Here is a 13,449-nt window from a genome sequence, read left to right as displayed (position 1 = left end):
CTTTATCCATCTGATATTTTGTTTACTAGGCCTACTTGATACCGATGTTTTGTACTGTTCACATTCATTAGTTCGCATTCACAGTTGCGTCGGTATTCTAAGACAAACTGCTGTTCAGTATTTTTTTTGCATTCATGAATAACTAGGCTACTACTTTCAGTGTTTTAGTATGCATTATTTTGGTATGTACGGCTGCATTCACAGACTTCGTGCCAACCTGTCACCTCAAAAGCACTCTTGGAGTCTTGGCATTTGAACTGCAGGGTTTATTGTGGTATAGCGTGATATAAGCAGAATTCAATATAATTCCAATGCAAGAATTTCAACTGCCATCTTAGTCACTTTATCCTGCCGCCACGCCTGGCTTCAATGTTAATAGCAAGGGCCAATAGGTTTTCCTGTCCATGTCACGTGACCAGGACAAGCTAGGTTGAGAGTCAGGTCACCTGACCAGGACAAGCTAGGTTGAGAGTCAGGTCACCTGACCAGGACAAGCTAGGTAGATCAGGAAAAACTCCTAGTCCTTACTGTCATAGTCTGCGTTTACACAGGCAGCCCAATTGTGATCTGGGGCTGCCTGTGTAAACGCAGCCATAAATGTTAGAATGAATGAGCAGATCCCCAGTAGAAGGAGACAGGCTCAGGTCCACTATCCCCATACCACTGGTGCACCACTGGAACAATTGTACTTTTCACTGTCAAGTGTCCTTGGGTATTCATTACCATGTGTACTGCTGTCCACCTTTATTTCATAGTTTGCAAGCAAAGGCAATTAACATTGAAACACGTGTGGGCATTTCTTGTCAAGTTACAATTATCAAATGTATTATAATTTATGTAATGAAAGTGATATGCTAATGTCGCTTAGGCTCCTTTTTTGTATGCAGGTTGGGATATTATTAAAGATGGAATATGCATTAGGGCAAACTGCGCCACTGTCAGCCACAGCATCTTTGTTAATGTTTTGTGGATGAAACGGAGGTGAGTTACGTTGAGCAGTGTTGTAAAAAAAAATTGCAGTACATATTCTGCTGTTCTATAGCACGTGCAATGACGTCTGCGGGACAAAAAAAGTTTGTTTCACCATTAAGGATTTCAGCTTTAAAGCACTCAAATTAACTATTGATTTAAGAGATTTTAAAGGCTGTGTTTACACAGGCCGTCCAATTCTGATATTTTTCCCACTAATTGGTCTTTTGAGCAATCACAGATCTTTTCACATCAGTTCTTTTTCAGCACTGATCTGATTGGTCAAAAGACCAATTAGTTTAAAATAAGATCAGAATTGGGCTGCCTGTCAACTCAGCCATCTTTACCCATGCTGTTACATGATACTTGAAATTACTTTTTTTCATGTCATCATTCTGTTAATAAAAGTGACATTTTCTCCCGTGTTGCAATGATTTTATTTTATTTTATTTTTAACAGAACTGACAACCTCAGAAGCACATTTCTCATTACACAAGGCAATTGTCTATGTTAATTTCCATAACAGATTGATAATTAAGTGGCTGGTTTGTGTGTCATAGCCCTGTTTATCCCAGGTTTTTTTTCCCTCATGCGTCCTGTGTCCTGATTGTGTCCACATTTTCAGACTGGAGTAGACAATTAAAACACGCATTGGGAACTTATTGTGAACAGATCTTCTTGACCACCTCCGGAGGTAATCGGGGATGTATCATGCATTGTATCTAGATATCTAACCTCATCCCCAGGCTACATTGCTACTGAGAGAGGGCGGCCTGGTGGACGAGATTACTTCAATTGTATAATGAAAACCACATGTTAATGCAAGGTGTAACCAGAGCTTATATAACTGTGGTTTGCCACACATCTATGTTCCATTAGCTAAGACACATTAGTTATCTGGCCAACTAACAGCCTGATTGCCTGCTGTCCCTTAAAATATTGTCCCTGAATAGTGGGGAAAAAGCTGCTTTAAGCATCAGTTGTCAGAGCACCTTACCGATCACTGCACCTGTCCACAGCCCATCTGAAATTAGCCCACCCAACTACCTCATCCCCATATTGTTATTTATTTTGCTCATTTGCACCCCAGTATCTCTATTTGCACACAATCTCTTGCACATCTATCATTCCAGTGTTAATACTAATTGTAATTATTTTGCACTATAGCCTATTTATTGCCTTACCTCCATAACTTGCTACATTTGCACACACTGTATATATATTTTCTGTTGTATTTTTGACTTTATGTTTTGTTTTACCCCATATGTAACTCTGTGTTGTTGTTTTTATCGCACTGCTTTGCTTTATCTTGGCCAGGTCGCAGTTGTAAATGAGAACTTGTTCTCAACTGGCTTACCTGGTTAAATAAAGGTGAAAAAAAATGTACCTACCACACACACACACAGCGCCTAATTTGGCTTCCTCAGGGTTATGTGCTGTTGTCTTTAGAAATGATCTTTTTAGATCAGAATTGGCATTGCATTTCTGTTAACAGGTGGCAGAATTTCAGCGTCAGTATATCATGGATGCTCTGTAGAATAAGCCACATCGCAGACACCTGCCTTCCTACTAAGAGCAGAAAACCCCTGTCCACTGCTTGGGACAACCGAGGACTGGTAGACTGGTAGACAACCGAGGACTGGTAGACTCCGAACTCACATTCAGTGCCTCTATAGTTTGCCCCCGGTAATGCGTCTGCCGAACGCGTTAACGGGGGCAAACTACCCGCCCTCCAAGACACCTACAGCACCCGATGTCACAGGAAGGCCAAAAAGATCATCAAGGACATCAACCACCCGAGCCACTGCCTGTTCACCCCGCTATCATCCAGAAGGCGAGGTCAGTACAGGTGCATCAAAGCTGGGACCGAGCGAATGAAAAATAGCTTCTATCTCAAGGCCATCAGACTGTTAAATAGCCATCACTAGCACATTAGAGCCTGCTGCTGCCTATTGAAATCACTCGCCACTTTAAGAAATGGAACACTAGTCACTTTAATAATGTTTACATATCTTGCACAACTCATCTTAGCAGACGCTTTTATCCAAAGCGACTTACAGTCATGCGTGCATACATTTTTGTGTATGGGTGGTCCGGGGGATCGAATCCACTACCCTGGGGTTACAAGCGCGGTGCTCTACAGATGACTATTTACATTTTAGTCATTTAGCAGACGCTCTTATCCAGAGCGACTTGCAGTTAGTGAGTGCATACATTTTTTTTTTGATTTTTCATACTGGCCCCCCGTGGGAATCGAACCCACAACCCTGACTTTGCAAACGCCATGCTCTACCAACTGAGCTACATCCCTGCCGGCCATTCCTTCCACTACCCTGGACGACGCCGGGCCAATTGTGCGCCGCCCCATGGGTCTCCCGGTCACGGCCGGCTACGACAGAGCCTGGATCTCATATATATATGTATATACTGCATTCTATTCTATAATATTCTACTGTATCTTAGTCCATGCCGCTCTGTCATTGCTTGTCCATATATGTATATACTCTTAAATTCCATTCCTTACTAGATTTGTGTGTATTGGGTATATGTTGTGAAATTGTTAGATATTACTGCACTGTCGGAGCTAGAAGCACAGGCATTTCGCTACACCCGCTATAACATCTGCTAAACACGTGTATGTGACAAATAAAATGTGATTTGATTAGATTTATAGCACATGGGGATGTGTGAAACTCAATCATCAGCCTGAAGTGTCCCGACTTGCGCTGCTGAATAGCCCGCTTTTCGGTGGCACAGCTGGGTAAAATGCTTCAGTGTGTTTGCGAGGCAGAGCTCCTGGGTTTGAGCCACGGTATGAGCCATCAGGTGGAAGCGGTGCGCCGACTCGCTAAGCAAGCAGCGTGATGTCCTTTCCCACTGGGCAAAAACTGCTTTCTGCGTCATTTCAACCAAAAAATTTACCGTGATGATGTTCAAACAACGACAAAAACGTTTTGGATTTGCAAAAAAGTCATAAACGTTCAGTTCGTCTTTTTTCACCCAATTCCGATTTTTTGGGGGGTCAATTCACGTTTACATTTTAGTAATTTAGCAGACGCTCTTATCCAGAGCGATTTACAGTTAGTGAATACATATAATTTTTTTTTATACTGGCCCCCTGTGGGAATCGAACCCACAACCCTGGCGTTGCAAACGCCATGCTCTACCAACTGAGCTACATCCCTGCCGGCCATTCCCTCCCCTACCCTGGACGACGCTGGGCCAATTGTGCGCCGCCCATGAGTCTCCCGGTCGCGGCCGGCTGAGACAGAGCCTGGATTCGAACCAGGATCTCTAGTGGCACAGTTAGCACTGCGATGCAGAGCCTTAGACCACTGCGCCACTCAGGCGTTAGCTGATAACTTAACCAAATGTAAATCAAAACTAGACATTAACCAAATGTAAATCAAAAAAATGTAAATCAAAAATGTAAATCAAAACTAGACATTGACATTGAACTTCCTTATGTGCCCAGTGGGTTACACCTTTACTGTTTAGCAAAATGATCCTATAGTCCAGTTAGTGAACATTTCTAATACAACAACATTATAGTGACGTGTTCTTCATACTGTATGTGTGTAATCTTATTGAGCTGTTTATTCAGAAGCTGGAGGTGTTACTCGTGTGGTTTGGTTTGACTATACCCCAGCCCTCACACGTTCCCCACTGAAACCACACTGATGCCGCAGACTCCTCTCGCTTGCAATAAGCATGAGGTGCATAGGTCTACACTCTTAGAAAAAAGGCTTCCAAACGGATTCTTTGCGTGGGAAACGGGTTTTTACAAAAAAAAAGGTTTTCATCTGAAGAACCGTGCCCTTTTTTTTTTTTTTGGAAAAGTAGATTTATCGCCACAGATGGTTTATTTACGTTTCTACTGTTGTGGTTTAGTGGAGTAGGCCTACAGCGCCATCTAGTGGTCTCATCGGGGACAACAGATGCTGACAACTGGCGTTGAAGCTAAACCTAACCCTTTTCCTAGCCTTAACCTCATCCCCCTGACATGCTACCTTCATTTACCTAAACTGCTGCGTTAGTTATCCTAACCTGACACGTTAATTATCCTAACCTGCTATGTAAACAAACCATCTCTGCCTACAAATAATCACTATCACCACACCTGTTAACACTTGATCTGATTTAATCTAGAGGTATTATTCAATCTATATCACGGAAATTCAGGGTTACAAGCGTGAGTGAAATGTAAAGGCAATGTTCTGCGTTCACGGTAAAACCTGCATATGTCGGCTCAATCGGAAATTACCTTTACATTTCTAGCGCACAATCTCGCTTCTGTGATACAGACTGAATAGAGCCCTGTTGATTTTTCAGTGTAAAATGTATAGTGTTGATTCAGGAGTTAAATGAACACTCAGTGGATTAAAATAACCCAAGTGTTGGTTTTAAAAACCAGAGTTAAGTGTGATTGTCATTTTTACTCTGTGTAGAGTAAAACACTCCAAACCATGCCTATCATTATCATATTTCCCAGCATGCTTTATTGCAGGTTGATTTTCGGAAATGTTTGTTTCAATATCTGGGGTTTTTCATGTACATTGATTGGTTGATTAACCTTAAGGTAAATAAAGATAACAGTTTTCTAAACTAAACCAATCTGTTAGTAGTTGGACATATTGCACCCTGTTACTGAGATGTAAAAGTTCAAATTGTTGGCTATCCTCACTCTGGCTGGATTCCAATAGGATTTAGACATCACTTTGCAGGCCAGCATAATGTGACTTGCAGGCATGTTGTGGCCTGTAAACCAGGAGTTTCCTAACACCACTGTGTTAGGGTAGAAATAGGCCCTCTTAGAAAGGCCTTAGTTGTGATATATGTAATATATTGTCAAAGAGTTTAATTTTAAAAGCTAATAAGGCTGGTGGAACCGTAAATAGAAGGTTCTAGGAAGAACCTTTCAAATGTAAAAGGGTTATCGGCAGAACCCTTCATAGAGGGTTCTAGGTAGAACCATTTACAGGGGGTTCTATGAAGAACCCTATATAGGGGTTCTATGTAGAACCCTTTGCAAAAACGGTTCCCCTATGGGGACAAACCAAAAATCCTATATGGTTATACTTACTAAGAGTGTACAAACTGTAAGTAGTCATTGTGAAAGTCATGCTGTAGACATGCCACTGTGTGTGTCACTCTAATGACAGTCCATGATAATATTGGTACAATCACATCTCTACATCAAGAGTGATCTTGCAATAGTTCAATACTGAGAACACCATATGGGAATAATTGTTCAATTTATATTGATTTTAAAGATGAGCCTACTCTCATTGATAATACAATTATGAATATCTGTTCTGTAATGATTCCTACACAGGGGCCTCTGATATTACATAATAAATGTTATATATATATTTATATATAAAAATATATATATAAAATATAAATGTTAGATATTGAGTTGTTCCTTTAAAGGGGCGTTTCTACTTTGCCTAGGACTAAGCGATTGGATAGGAGAAAGGAAGTAGAGTCACACAGATTCTGGGAATTGTATTTAGGTCTCGCTGAAGGTAGTTACGATGTAGTGATCGATAATATTATGTTGTCTTCGCACAAATTAGCCTGATCGACTGAAATGTTCTGTCTGAAAGGTGTTTTGTCGTTTTGGACTTTCTGTCAAGTCCTCAGACAAGGTAAACTCTCCCACCCCCTTGGCTATTATTCCTAATTTTTCGGTTTCGATTTAAAGGCTACACTTTTTAATGTTTGTGAGTAGCTATCTGGTTAGCAGTCTAGGACTTCCTTCCTTCCGTATCTAGCTAGCATAAAATCATGAGCATTTTGAACTAACTATAAATGTCTAGAGTCATTCCCGAATGTATTAGGCTATAGCACAGTTTTTTGGGAGGTGGGGTTGGAGTCATTTTTCCTGTAAGTCTGAGACAGTGAGCAATGTGTTTCTGTACGTTTAACTGTGTGAATAAAAGCGATGAATCTTTTGTCTGTAGCATGGTCTGAGGATGAGCCGTCACCTCCACGGGACGTGCGTGTCGACTCTGCTGCTGTGCGTTGGAGCCCTGCCACAGACAGCCCAGGGATCAAGTACACGGTTCAGTCCCGGATGTGAGTGTAGTACATGAGCTACAGTTATAAATAATTGGTCATTTAGCAGGCGCTCTAATCCTGAGCGATTTACAGGAGCAATTAGGGTTAAGTGCCTTGCTCAAGGGCACATCGACAGATTTTTCACCTAGTCGGCTCGGGGATTAGAACCAGCGACCTTTCGGTTACTGGCACAACACTCTTAACCACTAAGCTACCTGCCGCCCAGTTCCTCATTGTTGTTTGATAAACACACAGGCCTATATACAGTGCCTTCAGAAAGTATTCACACCCTTTGAATTTTTCCACATTTTGATTGTGTTACAAAGTGGGATTAAAATGGATTGTCATTTTTGGTCAACGATCAACACAAAATACTCTGTCAAAGTGGAACAATAAAAAAAAAAAAAAAATATGAATGGAAAATAAAACATTTTGATTAGATAAGTATTCAACTGCCTGAGTCAATACGTGTTAGAATCACCTTTGGCAGCGATTACAGCTGTGATTCTTTCTGGGTAAATCTGGATAAGAGCTTTGCAAACCTGGATTGTACAATACTTGCCCATTATTCTTTGTAAAATTCTTCAAGCTCTGTCAAATTGGTTGTTGATCATTATAGACAGACATTTTCAAGTCTTGCCATAGATTTTCAAGTCGATTTAAGTCAAAATTGTAACTACACCACTCAGGAACATTCAATGTCGTCTTGGTAAGCAACTCCAGTGTATATTTGTCCATGTGGTTTAAGTTATTGTCCTGCTGAAAGGTGGATGTCTCTCCCAGTGTCTGTTGGAAAGCAGACTGAACCAGGTTTTCCTCTAGGACTTTGCCTGTGCCTAGCTCTATTCCTTTTCTTTTTATAAAAAAAAACTTCCTAGTTCTGGTCGATGACAAGCTTACCCATGCTTGAAAATGTGAAGATTGGTACTCAGTAATGTCTTGTTGGATTTGCTCCACACTAAATTACTTGTATTTAGGACAAAAAGTTAATTTCTTTCCTACATTTTTTCCAGTATTACTTTAGTACCTTATTGCAAACAGGATGCATGTTTTGGAATATTTTGTATTCTGTACAGACTTCCTCCTTTTCACTCTGTCATTTAGGTTAGTATTGTGGAGTAACTACAATGTTGTTGATCCATCCTCAGTTTTCTCCTATCACAGCCATTTAACTGGTTTAAAATCACCATTGGCCTCATGGTGAAATCCCTGAGTGGTTTCCTTCCGCTCCGGCAACTGAGTTAGGAAGGACGCCTGTATCTTTGCAGTGACTGGGTGTATAGATACACCATCCAAAGTGTAATTAATAATTTCACCATGCTCAAAGGGATATTCAATATCTGCTTTTTCACTCCTGAAGTTATTTAGGCTTGCCATAAAAGGTTGAATACTTATTGACTCAAGACATTGGAGCTTTTTATTTGTTATTAATTTGTAAAAAAAAAAAAAAAAGCATAATAATAAACATACCATAATTCCTCAATTTGATCCATTTTAAATTCAGGCTGTAACACAACAGAATGTGGAAAAAAATCAAGGGGTGTGAAGGCACTACTGGCCCTGTAAGGATGTTTTGCTCAGTTATGACACAATTATCTTCTCATCTTAGCCTTCTTTTGAATTCACAGCAGTGACGGGGACAAGTGGCTCAACGTTTTGGGCTGTGTTCAGACAGAGCTCACCACCTGTAATGAAGTGTCCGGGCAGGGATGTGTGATGGTGCGTGTCTGGGCTCAGGAAGGGAACCGCACATCCAGAGCCGTTCAAGCCTGTAGCCACGGTAACGGATCATTCCCACTTCACTCCTGATAAACTGTATACAATTTGGATCTGGCCTGTTTCATGTCATGTCCAAGGTCTACACTCTGCTACATCAGTAGGCCAGCACACTGGTAGCATTGTGGTTTGGTTCGAAAGCTTGAGCAACTGTATTTTAAAATCAAGTTTTTACCCCCCCCCCCACCCCTCTCTTTCTGGCCCACCCAGCTGATTCTTGCAGCCCTGTAGTTCAGTTGACCCCCCGGGCAGGACTTCTGATGGTCCACATGGAGAAGAACAACAGACTATTGGATAATTATGGGGACCATTTTCAATACAAGGCCAACTACGGCAGAGCGGGGGAGAAGCTCATCGTGAGTAGCATGTGGAAGCAAGACAGGTTTTTTTTTTTATGCAGGCTTTTTATCCAGCCCAGCATTGAAACACCTTATTCATCCAAAGTTTTGGGCAATTACTTGGGAAGTTATCAGGGTGTTTTGGTGCTGGAACTAAAAAAAGTCTGCACAGCCTCTAGCTGTCTAGGACTACGGTTGGTGATCACAGCTGTAGGATGTCAGTGTGATCAAAGATGAGTTGATGTGCCTCTCTCTCTCTACCCTTGTTTTACCAGAATCGTAGCTACTTCAGCTCCTCTAAGACCATCAAAGGTCTGGATGTGGGCCTGAGGTACTGTGTACAGGTCCAGTATGAATGTTACAACAAAGCCTTTGGAACTCCCAGCACTCAACATTGTGTGTCCATCCCAGAGTCAGGTGAGGCTCAACCAGGCTTTCGCTGTATTAGTTGACTTGCTGTTACCATTGTCCTATCCTCTATTGATAACACTTCACCTAGTAACTCCTCATTCTCTCTCTATACATTCAAAGGCCAGTTTATTAAGTAGACCACCTTGTTCACGAAAATGGTTCGCTCCTACAGACAGTGAGTCACGTGGCCGTGGCTTGCGATATACAGTGCATTCGGAAATTATTCAGACCCCTTGACTTTTTCCACATTTTGTTACGTTACAGCCTTATTCTAAAATGGATTAAATGAATAAAAATCCTCAAATCTACACACAATACCCCATAATGACAAAGCCAAAAACGATTTTAAAAAATAATTCATTTTAGCAAATGTATTTAAAAATAAAAAACAGAAATACCTTATTTACATAAGTATTCAGATCCTTTGCAATGAGACTCGAAATTGAGCTCAGGTGCATCCTGTTTCCATTGATCATCCTTGAGATGTTTCTACAACTTCATTGGAGTCCACCTGTGGTAAATTCAATTGATTGGACATGATTTGGAAAGGCACACACCTGTCTATATAAGGTCCCACAGTTGACATTGCATGTCAGAGCAAAAACCAAGCCATGAGGTCGAAGGAATTGTCCGTAGAGCTCCGAGACAGGATTGTGTCGACACAGATCTGGGGAAGGGTACCAAAACATTTCTGCAGCATTGAAGATACAAGAACACAGTGGCCTCCATCATTCTTAAATGGAAGAAGTTTTGAACCACCAACACTCTTCCTAGAGCTGGCTGCCCGGCCAAACTGAGCAATCAGGGGAGAAGGGCCTTGGTCAGGGAGGTGACCAAGAACCCCACATTTCTTATTTATTTATTTTTATCAATTAGCAAAAATTTCAAAAATCCTGTTTTTACTTTGTCATTATGGGGGGTATTGTGTGTAGATTGATGAGGATAAAAAAATTAATTTAGTGTAAGGCTGTAACCTACCAAAATGTGGAAAAAGTAATGGGGTCTGAATACTTTCCGAAGGCACTGCATCTATATTGATAGATATATCTATATCACTCCCTCTCTTTCTCTGTTTGTGATGTGTGTTATCTTCCTGTACAGAAAGGACATGGCAAACCAGGACTGTGGCGATCGGTGTGACCTTGACCATCCTGTTGGGTGTCTTGGTAGGGGGCCTTGCGTTCTTCATCTACAGGCACCATAATAAAATCAAACAGTTCCTTCAGCCCCCACTGCGTCTACCAGATCACTATTTTGAGGTACGTCTTTCCACGGAAACAGTAATCATAGATGTGGTGTTTCATGTGATAACAACATCTGGTCATCAGGGTGCCTGTCAACTAAATGCCCGTTCATTTTAGTCTCATCATTAACCTATAGTGCCTTCAGAAAGTATTCGTACCCCTTTACGTTTTCCACGTTTTGTTGTGTTACCGCCTAAATTCAAAATGGATTGAATTTTCACCAATCTACACACAATACCCCATAATGACAAAGTGAAAACATGTTTGTAGAAATGTTAGCACATTTATTTTAAATTACAGAAATGTCATTTGCTTAAGTATTCACACCCCTTTGCCTATGACACTCCAAATTGAGTTCAGGTGCAGCCAATTTCCTTTTATCATCCTTGAGATGCAAGGAAGAATGGGAGAAAATCCCCAAATCCAGATGTGCAAAGCTGATACAGACATACCCAAGACGATTTAAAGCTGTCATCGCCACCAAAGGTGCTTCTACAAAGTACTGACTCAGGGGTGTGAATACTTATGTAAATTATATATTTCTGTATTTTATTTTCAATACATTTCTAAAAACATGTTTTTACTATGGGGTATTGTGTGTGTGTGTATATGGGTGAAAAATCTATTCAATCCATTTTGAATTCAGACTAACACAACAAAAAGTCAAGGGGTGTGAATACTTTCTGAAGGCACTGTATGTTTACTATAGGTTAATGAGGCAATACAAATGTTATGACTGTCATTTTGAAAATAACTAGACTAAATCATTGTTCAAATGACTTAATGCTATTTTAGTCTAAATGAATCAGATTAGACTAAATCTAAAAAGGAGTGCCAAAAGTAACACTGAGTGTGAGGCACCTATTAATGGGACTCCCCTGCTTAAATAAAATGCATGAGTTGCCTTCTGCAAGCCAGAACGGCCCATAGGGCAGGAACCTCTCTCCTGTTTCTGTAGAGTAAACCAGAACGGCCCATAGGGCAGGAACCTCTCTCCTGTTTCTGTAGAGTGAACCAGAACGGCCCATAGGGCAGGAACCTCTCTCCTGTTTCTGTAGAGTAAACCAGAACGGCCCATAGGGCAGGAACCTCTCTCCTGTTTCTGTAGAGTGAACCAGAACGGCCCATAGGGCAGGAACCTCTCTCCTGTTTCTGTAGAGTAAACCAGAACGGCCCATAGGGCAGGAACCTCTCTCCTGTTTCTGTAGAGTAAACCAGAACGGCCCATAGGGCAGGAACCTCTCTCCTGTTTCTGTAGAGTAAACCAGAACGGCCCATAGGGCAGGAACCTCTCTCCTGTTTCTGTAGAGTAAACCAGAACGGCCCATAGGGCAGGAACCTCTCTCCTGTTTCTGTAGAGTAAACCAGAACGGCCCATAGGGCAGGAACCTCTCTCCTGTTTCTGTAGAGTAAACCATAACGGCCCATAGGGCAGGAACCTCTCTCCTGTTTCTGTAGAGTAAACCAGAACGGCCCATAGGGCAGGAACCTCTCTCCTGTTTCTGTAGAGTAAACCAGAACGGCCCATAGGGCAGGAACCGTGAGGCAGCTTGATGTAGAAGTAGCCTAGACAGCGATAACAACTTTCATGATTGGTTCATTTTCCAGTACCTGTCAGGGGTTTTCCCTCAGCAGGCCCTGTCCCTCAAAACCAGTGCCTGTGAAGAACGCCATGATCGCATCTCCATCGTCTGTCCTGAAGAGGATCTGTCGGACTTCTGTCTGGGTCCTGATTCCGACAGAGAACAGGATTATAACTCACCTAATGGACTGGACTCCTCCTCTGGCTTATTAGATCATTACGAGTGATCCATCGATCCTGTGACTACAGACAGGATTTGAGATGAACTTGATAGCGTCAGTAGATGAACTATAGTAGATCTGCCTACTGGGTTGTTTCCAACCACGAAGGCCTTGCTTGCATCAGCTACCAACATTATTGTTGATCAAAATAAAACAATAAAGTAGACTTCTGTGGCTGTTTTTTATGTGCTCTGCAGCAGAGGCCAGAGAAATATGCCTGTGTCTTGGTAATTACACAACCCAGTGATGACTGGATATTCATTGGGTAATAATGGGTGCAATCAGGTAGTTCAGCTTAAAATAGAACCACTATACATTTCTAATTCCATTTTTGAAAAGTGCATTGCCAAGGTTTTGTTTTGTTGTGGAAAATTAAGAAAGTGTCCTTGGGCCAGGACTTAAATATAGTATTTTTGTTTGTAACATTAGTGCTGTGTATTACAAAGCTGTACATATCACACTTTCTTAGTATTTAAAAAAAGCGTTAGAAAGTTTAATGGGATACTTTGGGATGTAGGCTATGTCTTAAGTGTAAAAGTTGAAAACAATATAAATAAATTGTCCTCGTACTGATTGAATGTATTTTTATTTATTCTGTCAATTCTTGTGTTACTTTATGCTGTTCATAGGGGGGAGGAGGGGGGCCCTAACTGACATGTGGAATTGTTTTAAGATGGTCGTACTATGGATCATTTTAGTTATTGCATTTACATTTTAGGACCCCTTTTTAGGTATAAAAATTTATAAAATATTTAATTTGGCCTTTACTACTATAACCCATAGAAACGCATTGAACAACAAATTCATAAACTGTAAAGACAGTCAAAAAATAAGGAATAAGGTTT

At 41.1% G+C, this 13,449-nt stretch overlaps 1 protein-coding gene across 1 annotated transcript; it reads left to right on the top strand.

Annotated features, from left to right (window-relative positions):
- Window positions 1-6,435: 6,435 nt before the first annotated feature.
- Window positions 6,436-13,177, top strand: LOC311144179 (uncharacterized protein). The gene is made up of 7 exons (XM_084180185.1): window positions 6,436-6,620; window positions 6,936-7,050; window positions 8,661-8,812; window positions 9,019-9,164; window positions 9,422-9,563; window positions 10,659-10,816; window positions 12,410-13,177. Exons 1-7 carry the CDS (start codon window positions 6,563-6,565, stop codon window positions 12,608-12,610), a joined length of 972 nt encoding a protein of 323 aa, XP_084036311.1. The 5' UTR covers window positions 6,436-6,562; the 3' UTR covers window positions 12,611-13,177.
- The last annotated feature ends 272 nt before the right edge of the window (window positions 13,178-13,449 follow it).

This window comes from Coregonus lavaretus, assembly GCF_964263955.1.
Source record: "Coregonus lavaretus genome assembly, chromosome: 16".
NCBI classification, from domain to species: domain Eukaryota; kingdom Metazoa; phylum Chordata; class Actinopteri; order Salmoniformes; family Salmonidae; genus Coregonus; species Coregonus lavaretus.
The sequence above is the reverse complement of the archived record's forward strand: the minus strand, read 5'-3'. Positions and strand labels throughout refer to the sequence as shown.

Coding starts and splice junctions, on each gene's coding strand:
- LOC311144179 (XM_084180185.1), top strand. CDS start 6,563: ATGTTCTGTCTGAAAGGTGTTTTGTCGTTTTGGACTTTCTGTCAAGTC. Junction 7,051..8,660: donor TACACGGTTCAGTCCCGGAT/GTGAGTGTAGTA, acceptor TTGAATTCACAG/CAGTGACGGGGACAAGTGGC. Junction 9,165..9,421: donor GAGCGGGGGAGAAGCTCATC/GTGAGTAGCATG, acceptor TTGTTTTACCAG/AATCGTAGCTACTTCAGCTC.